The sequence below is a fragment of the Rhopalosiphum padi genome, chromosome 3 (genome assembly GCF_020882245.1).
Source record: "Rhopalosiphum padi isolate XX-2018 chromosome 3, ASM2088224v1, whole genome shotgun sequence".
NCBI lineage: Eukaryota > Metazoa > Arthropoda > Insecta > Hemiptera > Aphididae > Rhopalosiphum > Rhopalosiphum padi.
In genome coordinates, this window is record NC_083599.1 from 34,059,201 (window position 1) to 34,079,055 (window position 19,855).

A 19,855-nucleotide genomic window follows, 5' to 3' on the forward strand; every position below is an offset into this window, starting at 1 on the left:
TATTACCATAACCTTTTATAACATATAACATTTTATTGTTATACCTATGTGTCTTTATTATTAAGTATATGATAACTAATGAGTTAAGACTTATGTGTTAAATGAATATTCATTTTGACGGTGAAATGATGATAATATACAGATATTATTATCTTTCTCCTATATACTTAAATAACATATATAATATACTAACTATGATATTTAAAGTCTACATGAAAGCTAATTCGATTGACAAACCGTATATTAAATATAGATAGGTGTGCATTAAAAATACGTCCCAGATGTTAATCTGTTAAACTCCTGAATTAAATTAATTCTATGTATAAACGGTGTAATAACTAATAATTGATAGCATATTATTAGACCATTATTAGCTATTAAGTTTTTCTGAAAAGTGTTAAATTTATTTCAATAAAATTTAAGTTGCTTTTTATTATTGTTGTAATTTTCTAAAAGTTTTTATAAAGTACTGATTTTTAAATAATCATAGGTATAGCTACAAATACCAATATTATGATACATCGCGCATATACCAAAAATATATGGTAAATTAATATATTAAAATACAATATAATAAAAACAAGTTTTTAGTAATTAATAATGATTATTGATTAATATTACAATTTATTAATTTACAGTAAAAAATGTTTCAAAAACACGTTTTCAAAGCATAATAGTAAATGTTATTAAAGTGTAAGAAAAAGATAAAAATTATTAATATATATATATGTATCATTATATCGTACCTATGTGCATCATCAAAATTAATTAATATTCTTTTAACACGAGTCATTATACTCATTATAGGTATTATACTTAATAATATAAATACACAAATAACGTATTTTCAATGAAAATAAAGTTTATATTATAAACAATGCAAAAATATTATGTGTTGAATGTTGATATAAATATATTATAGTATATCTATAGGTTTATAATTTTTTTTAGTTATGTTGCTACAATTTTTTCCTGCACAAAGTTTAACCGCAGCCAATTTAATATTAGTCTATCACTTATTATTAAACATTATTAGTACACAATCTAAATCGGTGCTTTTTTTTTCTAAATTATATACATCGATAGACTATTAATTCAATAATATTTTATATTATATTATATGATGATAGAAAATGTGGAATGAAATAATTCGTATATATTTGAAGCGAACTCGCGCGTACCTATTCCGTTTCCAAGGAAACGCGGTGGTGGCACATCTCATTACCCACGGTCAATGCGACGAATTCATTTTATTCCCTGCACAACATTTTTTTATTTTTTTTTTTTTTTATACGCAACATCTCGACCTTTTAGTTTTTTTTTTTTAATGCACCGGTCGACTGCTGCTGCATCATGGTCAACCTATAATAAATGTATATACATATATATTAAATGGCTATGGAACGCCGAATGCGTTTGACTTCTCGATAAATGTACCTACATTATATTATTATTAAATATGTTTTATATTTTCTATAACGCTGCAAAGAATCCGAGACAATGTCATATTATTAAAAAAATTAAAAAAATTTTTTCTTTTCCCATACTTCTATAACATACACTCTGTAGATACTTAAACATATTATACATATATAATTATAATTGGCAAGGTTGTGAATTTTATGCATTCATCACAATATGTTTTTTTTTGTTTCTTCGTATTAAATAAAGAAACTTAAATGAGTTGCATCTATAACCAAAGTCAAAATATCCATCAGAATCCAAATAGTTTTTAAGTGTATGAGTAAATGTAAAAAAACACATTTTGAAAGTTTTCGAGTATATTATTTAATATTTTTATTCCAATTAGGTACTCAAATTTTAATAAATAAATATTGAGCTAATTTAAACATAATTTAATGGACCGTGATTGGTACAACACATTTTATTGAACAATTAAATTATTCATTTTTCATGCAACCCTGCATTATAGACTGTTGTTTTTGTCAATTTATAATGTTTATCAGAGGACATAAAAATATCGACAAGGAAGATATTTCGACTTCGGGTTTGAATTATTAATTTTGAATAATTCACTGAATAATATATATTCATTAGTGTAACATAGAATGAGAAAAATAACTGTAATCTTGATAGAGGTATAATGATAAACTATTTTTAGGAACATTAAAAAAAAAATGTGTATGTTTACATTTTTTAAGTCCTAATTATATTTTCTAACGTTTTACCCACCATAAATATGTATTGATCATATTGTTTTTGTCTGTATACATACTATATCGGAGAAAAAGAGAAATAAGAATTAGTTGATCGATTTTGTGAATAAACATAACGAGTATTTTTTTAATATATAGTAAATTTAAAAGAAATAATAAATGATGTATCAATAAATATTAATAGTTATTAATTGTTATATTATAAATATATGCATGTCATATAATTATTGAAAAAATAACAAAAAATGTGTATATATTGTATGTTTGGATGTTTAAAAAAATGTTCGTTTCTAATTTTTTTTTGAACCGTCTTTTCGATTATCTGTCAAGGCTCTGGTCCCGTTGATCGACTGTTGATCGAGATTCTACTGTACTATGCGCTCATACTAAAAGATATACGAGTGTAAAGTTCTCGAATATTATTTTATAAAACTGTTGTTTCCGTTGACATCGCTCGCGGCTCTTTCATATTTATTTTGTATTCATTTCTATCGTTATATCTTATAATGATTATAAATGCTATTGACTTTTGAGTATTGTTGTCGTCATAATTAATTTCATTATGTTATGTTGATTATGTTGATAATAGTTTGTATACACAGTACGACGATAAAATCGCGGTAAAAGTTAAAAGAAATAAGATAATTTTATAGAATAGTATTATGACTAACTCTCCTAATGTTCGTGATTTGATTGTGTATATTATAAATAATATGAGTAATATTTAATTATGCATATTGTATTGTAAATGTAGCATAATATTTCTATTAAGTATAAGATTCTGGAAATGATCATATTTTTTTAATAATTCTATTGATTAGAACTAATTGCAGGTCTTTAAACGAGTTGAAAATACCAAAAACTTGAAATAATATACCACACAACAGTTATACAAATTAATGAGCTTTAACGGAATACATAATAATATAATGCACATATTAACCATCTATATAGTTAAGTCACTTAAAACTTTTAAAACGATATTACTACGCGCGGTGTTTATTATTTGTATGGATAACATTTCAAACAAATTAAGTATTATACTTTGAATTTTGGCCGCAGTGCCAAACTATAACACGTCTATATCATATATTATAATATATATAGGTACTTATCGTGTTGTATATATAATACAATAATGGTTATATTTAAATAATTGTACACGACGGTCGATGATGGTGACTTCCACAAAACCTTTATACCCATATGATATCTATAATAAACACGTTTTATATTAATTGTTATATTATATTTGCATTTCGTTTTGCAGTGCCGCACCGTTGGGTTCCTTGAGATACCATTGCACTTCAGTTGCTATTGTCCCCAGCAGTGAAATATGAACACTCATTGTTGTCTTGCTGAAATATTGTAATAGGTACTCGAAGCGTACTCTGCAATAACAGATAACTTTGTCTACACGACAACCGGAACTGTCCATACGACTTTATGACCTATGGATCAAAGTACTCGTACAACGCTCTTGTTTGACTTATCAAGTCAAAGTTATAAATATTATATTGTTGTATGCGGATGTTCTTAATGATATATATAATCACTATAGTTTATGTCCGGTCATCATATTATTGATAGTCGTATACAATTCCAGTTATGTTATTTGACTTTGGTCATTTTTAACAATTTATAACGTCGAAACGATAACATATTACATATAGGTATACTATAATATAATAATACCTACTATATCGTACTATTACTATACTACTATTTATATTATATATACCGACTAAATTATGTGCACTAATTAAAATTATGAACAGATTAAGACCTCAGTAAGTTGTTTTAGTACTATTTCAATATACTTATATATGTAGTGCACATGTACATAGTGATTTTCAATATAATACCAAAATAAACTAGACAACGCTTTAAGTCATATACAACGATCCAATACAATATATATATTATCATAACTTAATTGAATCGACAGATTTACAATTTTTTAGTATTTATTATAATATGTGTAAAGGTAGGTAACTAGTTTTTTTCTCACATTCAAACGCACAGGCGTGTGAAATTGGATTTTATATGCCAGTACATTTGTTATTTTATAAATATATATATATGTGTTTATTGTTTATATATTGTCAACGTAATAACACTCGACCGAAGGTAAAGTACATATAGCAACAATGACTTTTTTTTGTTGTAATCATCATAATGTAGGTGTGGTACCCATGTAAAGACGAAAAAATAGAATTATATATACTCACTTTTATATATATATTATATATGTATATATATATATAGCTGGGAATTACAATATAAATATTAAATTTAAATTTCTACAGAAGATAACGTCTTGTTTTTATTTGTTTTACTACTAATAGGTATATATATGTATAGTTTTTTTTTATGTCAAAGCGTTGTGATGTGTGATACATATCAGCTCAATTTTTGTAATTCACACATTTGTACCTACATAAATAGTTACGTTTTCACTAGATAGTCTATTATTTTAGATTCTGAACGGAGTGATCAATGTATTGCGATCTTCTTACGATAAAGATTTCTGTTAGAAAATTTAGTCTAGTATAAATTTATTACAGTTAGGCACAAAAGTGTGATGGGAGGCCGATCGAAAATTTTCCGTATTTTTAAAAATATACGATGGAAAAAAAATAATTTGTGAAAAAGTTAATAATATTATATTGTTAAAAATATCATAGAATCGTTTTCAATCGTAGTAGATATACAATGAGTATAAATTATTTAACATATCCATTAGTTACCTAATTTCGTCGTACCTGCACTCGATAGTCGACATCGTTATATATCCTATAAGGCAGTGTTTTTTTTTTTTAGGTACTATTAAACTGATTAAACAATTTTTTAATTGAATATTGTGTATATATAATTGTAGTATTACATATTATATATAGAAATATTATTAATTTGTCATATGTACATTGTACAACTAGAATATATAGATATATAGACACTATAATTTATTATTGTTTACAAATAAATTGTAAAACTTTAGTAACACAAATTTACATGACAATTTTTATAATTTCATGTTAAATATAACTATAAAACCGCAATAGCTACCTAATTATGTATATATAGGTAATTAAAATTATACCTATACATTAGGTATGTCCTGCAGTATCCATGCAAGGAAATACACAGCATCGTGTTGAAATAAGTAATTTATAACGTATTAATAACGTATAAATATATATTATAGCTATAGACATGTAAAGATTGAAATGTTTTTGAAACATAATTTTCATATACCGCAGCGTTAAACAATTGTATTTCTTTTATTTTATAATCGATTGAAAATTCATATAGTTATTGTAATTAAAATTTATAATTTGTTAAATGTTTGAAATTAAAGCAATTTCACCATAAAAACTAAACTTACTAAGCAGCAGATGAATTAATTTCCTTCACCCGTTATTTATTTGAAACTTAATATATCTATTTGTGTAGATTACAATATATAGGGTAAACCTCTATATATGTATGCCCATTAAATTAGTTTTAATAAAAATAATTAGTGTTCGTAAGGCGTATTTCAACGCGTTAGACGTAAGGCGGTGTGGGATGGTCTCATCTCTCGTGTTACCGAAATATGTGACTATATAATATGTAGGTATATACATATATATATATATATATATATATACATTACGATTATGCATAGCTGTTGCAATACCCCTTAATGGACAACCGTTTTTAAATAAATCCATCGTCCATCTATACGGGAATTATATTGGATACCTATACAGAGTGTAACAGGACTATTTAACAAATATAGTAACATTTGTAATGGAAGTTTGTTAAATAGTCTTGTTACACCTCTTGTATATAGGTCTATATACGTCTATATATACTCTATATAACATTCGTTTGATTTAGATGATTATATATTATTGATTTTAAGCGCTCTGGTGCATAATATATAGGTTATATACCTTATATAGCTATGTATAGACGTTATAATTTTAAAACGATACAAGCCAATATGGCAATATAAATACATATTATATATATTGTATACTATTGTATAATATAGAAGTCGTATTATAATATTTGAGTACATATTATTCCAAAAAAATCTATACATTTGTATGCAGTGAATGTGACGCACAGCACTCAAAATTACAAAAATATAATTATTTTATTATATTATTGTATATACATATATGGGCAATATATACGTTTTAGTATAAAAGAAATATATTCTATCTACAGCTAGGAGAAGGTTCTCCTCTAGAATTTTCAGTTGTGATTGGGGGAGTGGGAATTTAGTATATATATTTTTATTAGTGCCAAAGTGGTGGCGTCATTATATAGCAGAACATCAATTTTTTTGAAAAAACTATTTTTTTATCGTTGTAATTTTTAAGTATTTCACTTTTTTGAATGACATATGCCTTATGAATTTTCCTCCCTCAGTGAACACATCGTGTGGTACGTTATAAAAGTATAATATCAGATCCATATATACCTAAATACGTCACATACCTAATAAGTAAATAATCCATGCATTTTATGGGTTAGTATAATAATTCATACTAACTCATAAAATGCATAGATTATTTACGTTGATTACCTATATATACTATCTATATAGGTTAATCAACTTATTTTTATAAAATGCTATAAAATGCATTGCATTTATACATCAAATTTAAATTATAATAACAATGTTAAATTTTAATATACTGCAAGGTTTATTAATATATTAGTGTGTAGTACACAATTGTATAGTCATCCTCCTTGAACTTTTGTAATAAACATATATAACTATCGATTACTGATTAGGAATTATAGGTATCTATAATAAAATAACATATATTAGGTATTTATATAGGTATAAATAACTATAAATTATAATATAATAAACACAGACACACATATATATATTACAATGAGTTCAAATGATATAACATACTTTAATATATTTATTATCAAATGATCAGTGTAAGAGAAAAAATTAAGAAATAAAAATAAATTATACACCTATATATATTATTACCTATGTCTATATTATAGTTAGATCAATTAATAATAAGTGTATAAAAAAATCTATATACCTAGGTTTTCACTTTTCATTTACTCGCACTTTATAATATAGAAAGAATATCTAAAGTTATAATTTAAAATCAATGCGTTATTATAGTGATTAAAACATATGTATAGTTGTACTTAAAACTTACAGGAGGTGCAATTAAATACATTTAAAAATAATACTCAATTTTTTTCTTTTCTATATAATATAATTATATTCATATAATATACACTTGTGGAGTTGATAAGTGAATTATTATCTATAAGAAAAACTATGCAGTTTATATTATTTTAAAATGATTGAAATATGTACAGTTATATATAGAGTATATAATATATATATATATACTATGTATAATATATATATATATTATTATTATTATTATACCTTCTTATATATAGTATTAATTTATCAACTGGCCATGTGCGTGAAGATTTTTTGTGTGTACCTTCAAGATAAAATACACACAATTACGTTTGACTGTATATTCATTAAATATTACGTTGTTTTCTACAGTGAAAAAATATAGGTATGCACATATACTATGTATAATGTATATACAGGTATACATTATATGTACTTTTATAAAAATTAGGAAAACGTACATCTGTATTGTCCTTGAGAATTTTCCGTCCTAGTTTTTAGATTTGAAGGTTTTTTTCTTCTTCAAGCGGTATATAATAATAATTATAATTAGGAATGATATCATGTAAAAACAAGAAACACGTGGAATTTAAACATAATTTAAACGCGTGTGATTTCTTCCATAACCTTACCCTGCAGAGCTCATTACTCGTATTGTGTCTTTTCCAAAATACAGCTATAATATATAATATATATAATATATTTGTGCCTTTACAGACTGCTGAGACTTGAGAACAATTATCATAATATATACTACATGTTTGCAATTTCCACATACAAATATCCCTTTATACATTATCTAAAAATAAATAAGCACTAACAAATACAGTGAAGTATACCTTATTTACAACAATAGTATGATACGCCACTGATACTATTATAATATGCAATATGTGTAGAGAATTTGATAACATGTGTAAATATTCATATTTATATGTACCTATGGCTTTATATGCACGTAAATATATATATTATAATAATTTGAAAACATATTAGATATATATCATAGATTAAATAACACTAAATTCATGCTTAATCTTTATATAATACGTAGTAGCGGTATACAACATATTTTATAATGGATTATTGATATGGATATTATAATTTAATGAAGATTATTTAGTGTATAACATTAGGATATAATTATATTATCCCATGAAAAATTAAATATTTATGAAGTCTGCGTGTATCCTTCTGTACAATAATTATTGTGCCATCATCACCAATATGGAAATTGCATAGTTTTGCAGAAAAACGTCAAATATATATATATATATATTTATATACTATTTATTAGCTTTATATACACGTATGAATGAATAATAGCTCAACTATTGAGGATGTTTTTTACTCCGTAATTATGTCTTAAGATATGTTTTAATTATAACATCCCTTGAAAAGCAATACACGTTCCTATATATAAGTGTAAAATAATTACATCTATAAATATCATTATTATATTATAATAACTATATAATATAAAATTAACGTTGCCAAGCTGTTTATAAAAGTAATCTTTTCTCAATACATATTCATGTAGTATAATATGTTTAGTTATTACTAAATTATAAATAAATGATGATAAAGACAAATTATAATAAATTTATGTTTAGTATATATTAATCAACTTGTTTTTGCGGAAAATAAAAAATAAATAAAATATAGGAATATTATTAATATATAGGTATCATTATATATATGTTATATTTGTTAACGCAAATATTACATGTACATTATATATAAATAAACAGCTAGGCATATGCGTGTATATACATACAATATTGTCAATTGTAATCCATCATGTAATAGTTTAAATTTACAGATACCGTGAAAATTAATTTAAAATGTATCACTTGGTCTTTATTATTATACTCGCAGCGTATACACTAACGCGTAACTATATGCTAACTGTTTATTTATATATAACTATATATAGTGGAACGCAAGTGGACTTATTTTTATTATATATATATAATATATAATTAAAAAACAAATTTCATGTCATATCATACTCGCTGCAGTATAATGGAGTAGCTAGGAAAAAATCGCTAAAATCTCAAAAACCTCGACGATAAATCGTTTGGACAGTATAATATATTATATATTATTATACATAAAGTTTAATGTTATTCACACTTGAAACACATATTTGGTAGCTATTGGAAACGATTTAGTACTGAATCTCGAAAGGAGATAACATTATTATATATATATATATATATATATATATATATATATATATATATATACATAGGTATATAAGAATCTTTATATAGGTACTTATTATTATGGGAACGCTTTACTAATATCACAACAATAATTAGATATAGAAGAATACGTTTCAACAAAACGATCGTTTTGCAGCAGTACCCAAGTACATAATATTATTATAAAGGCATATGTGACGACTGAAGCACATACATATTATATACATTAATATCGTGTCCTTCGTGAAAATGAACAAATGCACATATTATTATACATTGTATATAGATATGATAGGTATATATATATATTAATACGAACGGGGTGATGTGAATACAGAAACAAAACCACGAAAGTCGGAAATGGACGCAGGCGCACTGCAGATACGCGAAATATATGCACATCCTTCAATATATCGTGTAATGCTTATAATATATTATGTTTCGCGTGAAAATCGTTGTGGCGGTTCAGAAAAGCCGATTCGCGTCGAAAAATATTGTTATCGTCGTACGCGCGTGTATTATTACGAAATACGTATGCGCGCGTATAACACGCGCATGTTACGTACACGCGTACGGCGGACAAATGGCGTCGGCGTCGGTGACGGCGGGTGGGCGGGTGAGGGTCGAGAGGCGTCGAGCCGTCGTCCGACACTGGACGAGGCGGGGGTGGGCGCGGCGGCGACGGTGCCGAGGCTCCGGCCGCGGCGCGCGCAAGGGAGGGGGATCGGTTTTTCCGTGACGGTGTGGCGGTGCGCGCGGCGAGCGTCGGTGCGACGGTGTCGGCCGCCGGCCGGCGGGCGGGTGGTGGCACGAAAAGAATCGACCGCCGCCGCAGCGCGGCGCGCACGCTCGCCGTCTCTTCGCGCGCACGCACCCACAATCGAGCGCACCAGACCCACGTCGCTGGGGCGCTAGCTGACGGCGTGGTGGGGCGTGGAGCGCGGCGTGCGTGCGTGAGTGCACGCGGCGGCGGCAGCGTCGACCGAGCCGGCCGCGAGTGGGAGACCGAGCGTAGGCGGCGGACGGCCGGTGGGGGGGGTGACGGCGTCCGGGGCTGGGTCCGCGGCAACGCTCCCCACCGCCGGCGGCGCGCCGCGACGATGGCGGACGACCAATGGGCGGGGGACGCGGCGGGGTCCGCGCGCGCCGTAACCGCCTCCTTTACCGGACCGGTCCGACTGGTTGCACCCCGACGCGCCGTGCGACATCTCTCGGCCGGTTCATTGCGAGGTCGTCCGTCGAACGTATCGCGTCGTCCGTGCGCACGTTACCGTGGTCCGTCTCGCCGTCGCGTCGTCGTTCGCCGTCACATCGCGGTTTTTTTATTTTAATATTTTTAATTAATCATTGTTTTGAATTTTTTTTTTTTTATCGCGGTCGTTTTTTTCACCGACATCACACGCGCCCGACCGGCGTACGAAACGCATACGTTTACGTATATATACATTGTTATTCGGAACGCGTCCGTCGTGTGTGCGCCAGTGCGTTCGTATATCCGTTCCGCGGTTTTTCCGTTGAATCTTTTCGGCGCGCGCGCGAGTGGAAAACAAACCACTCGCTTTTCGCGTATAGTGGGTACATCGTCATATCGTTGTACCTACACACCGCTGCACCGGAGACGCGCGCGCGGCCGCTCCGGAAACACGTCCGCCGCCGGTCGAAATTGATTTCTCCACCCGGCCGTTGTACCCGACAGCCATCACGCTGAATTACGGGGAGATCGGGAGCCCGTTCGGAGGGGGCGGCGGTGGAGGCGCTAACCAGCAACAGCAACAGAGGTCCACGGGCACGCCGTCGTCGATGGCCGGTGGCGACGCTATGGACGCAACGGCTCTGAGCACAGGCGGACCGGGTTCCGGCGGTGGCGGCGGCGGTGCCGGTGGCGCCAACGGCCCGGGCGGCAACAACGCGGCCGTCGGTGGCCAAGACTCGCGCGGCGGAGGCGGCGGCAGCATAACGCCAGTGCCCACGTCCAAGTCGGCGTTCATCGAGCTCCAGCAGAACCCGTACAACGTGCGCGGCGTTTACCACCCGCACCCGCACGCCCATCCACACTTCGCGGCGGCCGCCGCGGCCGCGGTCAACCAGCACCACAACAGCCCCACGCAGCACCACGGCAACGCAGCGTCGCTGCAGCCCCATCACCACGACGGTGCCGGCGGGTTCGGCAGCCCCAGGGGCGCCATGTCCGCGTACCCGTTCCCGACAATGCACCAGAACTCGTACTCGAGCTATCACATCGGATCGTACACGCCGCAGTGTCCGTCGCCAACCAAAGAAGGTAAGTCGCGGCGTATATAATATATATTCGCGTCATTTTCAAAATTAAACACCACGTCCGCACCACGTTTAGGATTATTTACCCAAGTCCGTCGTAGAACCTGCGCCGAATCGTTCAGTATATGTATTATATAGGTGATGGGTTATGGGATGGTTAGGGTTTAACCGCCTCTGATGAGATTTGGTAGGGGGGGGGACTGATTTCGATTTTGATTTTGGACACTCACTTCTATATTTGTGGATAGTGTAATAATATATATATATATATACAGCTTTACTTACCGCTGATGCGTTGAGGTCCTGCAGCTTTTCTGCCGTAATCCGTTATTCTATGTGTTTTTTATAGGATTTTTCGATTTACTCATAAAGCTGTTGATCTTATTATGATTAAAAATATATCGTTTCAAATATGCTTATTTACTTTATTTGCCTCGGAATTCGCTAAGCTGTATAGGCAACATCGCATTTTCGTTTTCTGTAGACCTTCTTATAGTGAGGTTTACCACAATATATATATACGTACAATACTAATATAAAAGTTTATGTAGCTTTATATGTATGTACTTAAACTTCGCAGTTGGTTTTTTTCAAACTGTCTTTCTCTAGTGCACAGCATTTATTTTGGGTTGACTTGTATATCAGTTATATAGATAACAAAACTATTGGTACCTTGTGTTTAACCAACAATGCGACATTTGGAAAACGATAATGATGTAATCCTTCTACAAACGTTTGCACATCATAAAAAAATAATGTTTTCAAAAAAATATTTCCTAAAAATTTTTCACATCAATTTTTCATGTTTATGAAAAAAGAATTATAATATCTTACTGTATATATATAATGCAGAACAGCATATAATATACCTATGTTTTTTTACTGAAATATAATTTTATTAAATAAAAATGCATATAGAAAAGTTTATTTATGGCAAATATATACTTCCAAAACTTTTTAATATGTATAAAATAGAAATAATATAGTATTTTGCCGAAGATGATGTGGGATAATATATTATATTGCCTCTCCTAAAACAATGCGCGATAATCGATTTATTCAGCCCGTCGTCCGTATAAAGCACGCCGATTAGACCACACAGGCCGCATACAATAGATATATACGTTTTCCCATTTACGAGAGTACTTTTAGATACCTATATAATAATAGATTATATTATACTATGTGTCCATATAGATACTGCACGATCGACGCACGATTCCGCATATTATCGTGTATATAAACATATTATGGTATATTATCGCATATTAATAATAAGTCTCGGTAGCATAATATATCTTGTCGTACCTATAGTGGTATTTTTGAAATATAGGCATTTTTAGAGTTCTGCGATTAGAAAAAAAATATAGGCGATTATAGGATTGAAATTTTACATGTTGACGCGTAGAGTTCTTATTACGGCAATTGTAAAAATGTAAATGACTTTCTTCACGGCAATTAACATTAACAATTTTTCCGGAGTGAAAATAAAACTATCTATACCCATATTATATAGATATTATACTCATAGAAAGAACAAATTTAAACAAAATAAAAATTAATAACTCAAAACTTATGAAACGTCCGAGTCTATTGTTTCCTTGATATAATAATTAATAATATGGTGTTATAGGTATATGCTGTTCGAATAATTGTTTTAAATTTTTTTTTTTAAAACCTAAAAACGAATTTAAAGGTGATAACAAATGTAAAAACAATATATTACAATAATTTTTTCTGGATTCACAAACATAGCAGCAGTATAATAAATAAGTATCTAGCATATAATATTATACAGAAAAAAGATTGGTTAAACATATAATAATAGCATACTGTGTTCACGATTAAATATGTGTACCTATATATACGCTGTTCTTATAGATTAAATAAGTCCAACCTTCTTGATACATATTTTATATAAATTAATATTATCTGTATAGAATGTGATATTAATGCAATATACCTACCTACTTTTATAAGTTGATAGTAACTTTTTCTCGTTAATTTCGCACAATATACTAATATACTAGATCTACATAATATTGTAAGTTTTCCTATATTATACTATAATATACATTAATATATGTATTATACAACAGTGCAATTGACAATATAATTTTCATATTTCCACGCTGTTATTTCGTTTCATTTTTTTATATCGCTGTTATAATTTGTTTAATATAATACATTTATACCTATATATATATATATTATACTATTATATTATACCGTCGCAAAGACAAAAGTTTTAACTCGCGTACACACATTGCAACACGAGTATGAACGTGTCCGCAGATGACAAGTGTTTTTCGAATAGACGCAAACACAAATATCAACTATATATGAAGTACAGCCAAGAGTAAAATAATGTATATATGCATGTCTGATGTCACATTATATTGAAACACTTATTGGAGTATTATTTTCCCTCGATTCGTTCGTTTATGCGTCGATGATGAGTTGCTAAATTTAGTACATGTGTATAGGTTCATATTGGCAGAGAGAATTGTAGAAGCACATATATATCTGTATAGGAATGCAATATTGGCATTATTATATTATAGTCTGTCCAAAAAGAGAGCGTTTAACCACGTATATATTATTGGTATGATAGAATTGAATATTATACGGCTCCGAGATTATTGTTATTTCTGAACATTTTTATATTAAAAACGCCGAAATATTTTCTATTGCGATATCTTTTCAATCGTTTATGCGATATGTAAACGTTCTAAGTATAGGAAAACAATTCTTATAGTATAATTAAAACGAATATTAATTGTAAAACATTTGGGTACCTAATAAATAATTTTAATTTAGAAATTGATTTCAGTAATATGTATATTGTATATGTATATTATATAATAAATGACGGAAGCAATGCGAAAGCAAATCCCGCGGCGTCGTCGGTTAAAACAGGAAAAAAAATGTATATATAATAAATATAAAAAAATACTTAATTTAAATAATTTCCTGAGATTTATTTTGAATTTTGAGAGTTGCTAATCACTTACAATTACAATAAAGCGTTCACGTTAATGCAAAGCTGTGTATAGTAAACATAACTTTTTTTAGTTGTAGCTAAGAGGTTTTTATTTGTATTTTCATTAATCCCTACTACTGTTATAAGATGGGAAAAAATCTTATGATATGTTCGAGCCTACGAGGCTATAGTAATAAGTTAATATTTGGCATTATTGCGTAAAGTTCTTAAATATGACCGAGCTCAATCGTATTATTTAGTATGAAAAGATCCCATAAAAATTCACCGATGATAAGGAAAGATCCCATTCAATCATATTTTACCGATATTGTATATTATTATAATGCGAGACGATAACAATGAGATCACAAACGCCACTCGGGTGGGCCACTCTATCGTATAACTCAACCCCAAGCTAATTTTTATTACCGTTTTTAATACATTTATACGCACGCGTGTGTATATGACGTATAAATGTATACTATATATAGGTGTATATTAATATACGCGTATTATACTGTATAGGCTGTGGTGTGAGGGTCCTAAGTATATATATAATATATATGCCGCAGCAGCACCCATCGTTCCCCTTTCACTCTTCGTCCAGTCATCCCTATTATGTATATACCTATTCACTGTTATCGCCCTATCCCCCGAATTTCGCCTAACAAAACGATTACCTACAACATATTGCACATTTAATCGTCGATATTTTTGTTAATACAGAGTTAATAATGTCCACAGTGTTTTTTATTTGGTTTTAGGTCGGTATATATGATACTTGTTCATTATATGTATATGAATAATATAATTACATCTTGGCACTTGAGCATAATGTAGGTAGGTATATATTATAAGTATAACTGCAGCTGAATGCATTTAATGCGTTTTCATCTTTTCGTTTTGTATACAAATATCATAGGTATATAATATTTGATAAACGTTCCAAATTTTTTTATATAATTCTCTAGACTGTTTCAAAGTGCAATGTATAACGATAAATTATACTTCAATTGAATGACCTTTGTTCAGAACTACATGCGGATTATAAGTTTATAACACATTAGTTTATAATATACTAATTGCTATAGAGACTATATATATATATATATATATATATATATGCCTATGCTTATCTAGTATTTCCATTTTCAACATAAAGACAAATATTATTATATGATATGTTTCAACCCTAGTCCAGACATGATATCGGTACCTCCATACTGCTCCATCCTATCTATATAGGATACGTATAAGGTGTCAATCGCAATAATTAAATATCGTTTTCTTTTCATTGTATACAAATTATACGCATGTGTGTGGGTGCGTAACATAATAAATTATATCGAATTTAATACTAAACAGCTATAGGCGTATATAATATGTATATACATTCACATAGTGTTATATTATTATTTATATTGTAACGGTCGATTAATCGAAACCACGGTGGCTGCGGTTTTCAAATTTCATATTTTCATTACACGCCGCCAAGACGTCATGATGACAGATTGCCAGCAGCACAGATTTTAATAATACATCGTTTTTTATTCATAAAATCAGACGGCATGTTCCATCACGTCGTCGTCGTTAGTGATTAAAATCGATACTTTATGTAAAAAGATTACATCGATTCCCCGTATAGACAGCTTCTGAGCTTTCTGTTAACACGTAGAAAAAAATATTATCTCAAATAAATACACATTTTTTCATGAGAAATTATCACATTAAATAATATAATATATTAAGTATATAGTAATATAATATAATATAATATAGCGAATACATTATTCAAGGTTGTAGAGCTCAAATGTAATTTTAGTCGCTTTCCATTTTGCTAATATGTTTTTAACGTATAGTCGCTTAAAATATTAGCCAAGTTAAAATCTACTCCTTAATATTGCAGATATTTCCTTTGTGGTTAAAACAGTTAGTAATTTTTAATAAATGATCAGTTAGGTACATAGTGTATTATGTATTTATATTTAAACTTGTTCGAAAAATGTTTCATTTTTACAAATTAGTATAAGTAGGTATAGGTACATAATTATTAATTCCTTTTACATATATTATGTTTATCTATGTTTAAAATTGAACGCTTTTACTACACAATTTGTAAGCTAACAAGATATACAGACAAAAGAAAAGAATTTATATTGGACATAATAAAATTATCTTTATAACTCGTAACTGTAATACTCGTTTAGCTCATACGTTGCATTATATGGGTAAAAAGCGATTCGATATAACAGCTAGTTGATTAGTTAAGTATAGTATAGCAAACTTTAATAGTATAATAAAAAATAATGAAAAACGCTATTCGACTTTTAAACTATTTTTGTGCCCTTCACTGCAGCGTAATATGTATATATATATATATATATATTAGTATATGTATATTGTATATATAGGAACTATTAGATAAATTTTGTTAGTTGTACGAAGTCGTTGTGAATCGCGCTTAAAAATATCCACTAAAGAACTTTATAATATTTTAACAAATATATAATACATATACATATGTTGTATTCCGTATAATACTTTAGTACCTAATCTATGTGGTTTGTAAATAAATAAAACGAATTAATTAGACCTATCGATATATATACTCGCGCGTAATTGCTAGGTAAATACCTATATTATATTTTGATCTTTATATACATTGCTACGTTATATAGCATTATAATATTAAATGTATAAACATCATCTATTATTATCTATATGTTTTTATATACATATATAATATTCTAATTCTTTAAATCTGAACCGCATCTACATAGGTATGTGTGTATGTGTTTAAGCGATGACAATATTGTCGCGCGTAATAAATACATGTGAATATAATATAATATGATGTGGACTTATTTTTTCAGTAGCATTATTGTACATAGAATATAATGTGTAGGTACCTATGTATATATATATATATTTATCGGGAAACGAAACAATATGCACGTCGTCTCTTTAAGCGCACATACACAATATACCGTTCACATAACATTATTGTGTTATATTATATTATGATGCGCGTCGCTTGCACGGCTATTCCGTCCGATTTACGTGCGCATATATATATATATAATAATAATATATCATACATATTATATTATACGTATATGCCTGTGCCCATACGTAAAAAAATGATTATACATTTTTGGTGTGTGACCGTGGCCCGCTATAAAATTTACATGCGTGTGTCATATGTATATACACTGTGCGCACGTATTATTGGCGCATATATATATATATATATATATAATAGAATATGAACATAGACAGGCGCTGCAGAGTTCGGCACACTCCACAAAAATATCTGCTATATAGTTTTCGTTTTCGACCGTGTGTATTGTACATGGTTACGAAAATGTTGCTATTGGTGACTGTTGGCAAAAAAAAAAATAATAATAATATATACCATGTCGGCCGTGCGAGGTCCGCGCGTTTTGTGTTGGGGGTAGCAGTGGGCAACTACCTCGCATAACCACCATCATATCTATATAACATATATAAACACCCCCGCATGTACCTACCTGTATAATATTTATTGTATATGTATATAAGGCTCATAGCGCTCATATATGTGAAAACCGCGTGAAACACATTAAACTTGTTTAGTGTACGCCATCACATGTATATAGGTAGGTTTACGTGTAAAAGTAGCATATTATAATATGATAGGCATTTCGATTAAAAACAGCATTGTAATATTATGTATATTTACGTTGTGTTTTTCTGATTGTTGAAAATTCGTATTGAATATTATTGCGTAAATATGTACGAAACAAAAGAGTCTATTACGAAATAAATATATTATTTCAGTCAAACTTAACTTATCCTATATATACGACAAGAAATAATATTATTCGCGATATTTTATTATTTGATTTTCTTGTTCTTATTGCATCAGATTATTAATAAGCAATCGTGTTAGAGTATTCATCACTCAGTCGACGCAAGAGCAAAAATATAGTAGTACACTAAAAATATATCCACAATATAACCAACCGTTATTCGACTTATATGATAATAAAAAACCTATCGCGAGATTTAACGATGTCCATGATGTTTGTACATATAATTATAAGTCATAATTTTAATTTAAAACGCATTATCAGTCGATTAACGACGGGGAATTTATAACGAGTGTAAATAAAAAGATTAACTTATCTTCAGAAGAAGTACCATTTAAAGGTTAACAATTATTAAAATGTCATAGTCACATAAATTTAATATGTAACATGCAGAATGTATATAAAATATAATTATATTATATTAATGGTTCTAATCATGCGTACTTGGATTTCGGTATACATTATATTGAACTGTGTTATGTATAATATATAAGAAATAAAAAAACCAATATTATATTTCGAATTAAAAATGTTCTCTCTATTACGAATACTATTTACTCATCATATTTTATATATAATATTATTATATTAACAAACTCGGATTATCGATCAGATGTTTTTTTTTCAAACAAGAAATCAAATTCGATAAAAGTAAGTTTTTAAGTTCATTGGCTTTTCGTGTAAAGTTTTTTGTTTATAACTTAAATACTAATATATAGGTTATACCTACGTTTATTATAAACTGAGTTATAATAAGAAAAAAAGGCGTGTTAATATATAAATTAGACACGTCGAGTGTCATTTTATATAGGGTAATATTGGCACACGCCTATATTAAAATAAATAGTAAATTTATAGCGCTCTGCTTGCTCATAACAATATTATGTTATATAGATATAGATTTGAAATAAAATATGATATTATTATGCTTTAACAGATTTCTCTTACCGTGGGTCACAGCGAAAATATAATATAAGAACTTCGCAATACGCTTATTTTTTTAAATTTTAAATCAGAACGAATCCTTATAAATATAGCGTCTGTATTTAACATTATTATTGTTGTTATTATCATCATCGCCGTTGTCGTCGTCGTCTTATATAAAGGCACCGCTGCAGTTTGGTTACTGCAGCAATTACATTAATTTGCTATAACGCGAAAACCATAAAAAGTAG

General features: G+C 30.0%; 1 protein-coding gene across 1 annotated transcript in view; it reads left to right on the plus strand.

Annotated features, from left to right (window-relative positions):
• The first annotated feature begins 10,777 nt into the window (after positions 1 to 10,777).
• The window catches only part of LOC132924311 (homeotic protein distal-less-like), a 106,744-nt gene continuing 97,666 nt past the window's right edge, over positions 10,778 to 19,855 (plus strand). The window contains exon 1 of the mRNA XM_060988540.1: positions 10,778 to 11,850. Within this exon, the coding sequence (XP_060844523.1) occupies positions 11,370 to 11,850 (481 nt within the window). The 5' untranslated portion in view covers positions 10,778 to 11,369. The remainder of the gene's footprint in view (positions 11,851 to 19,855) is intronic.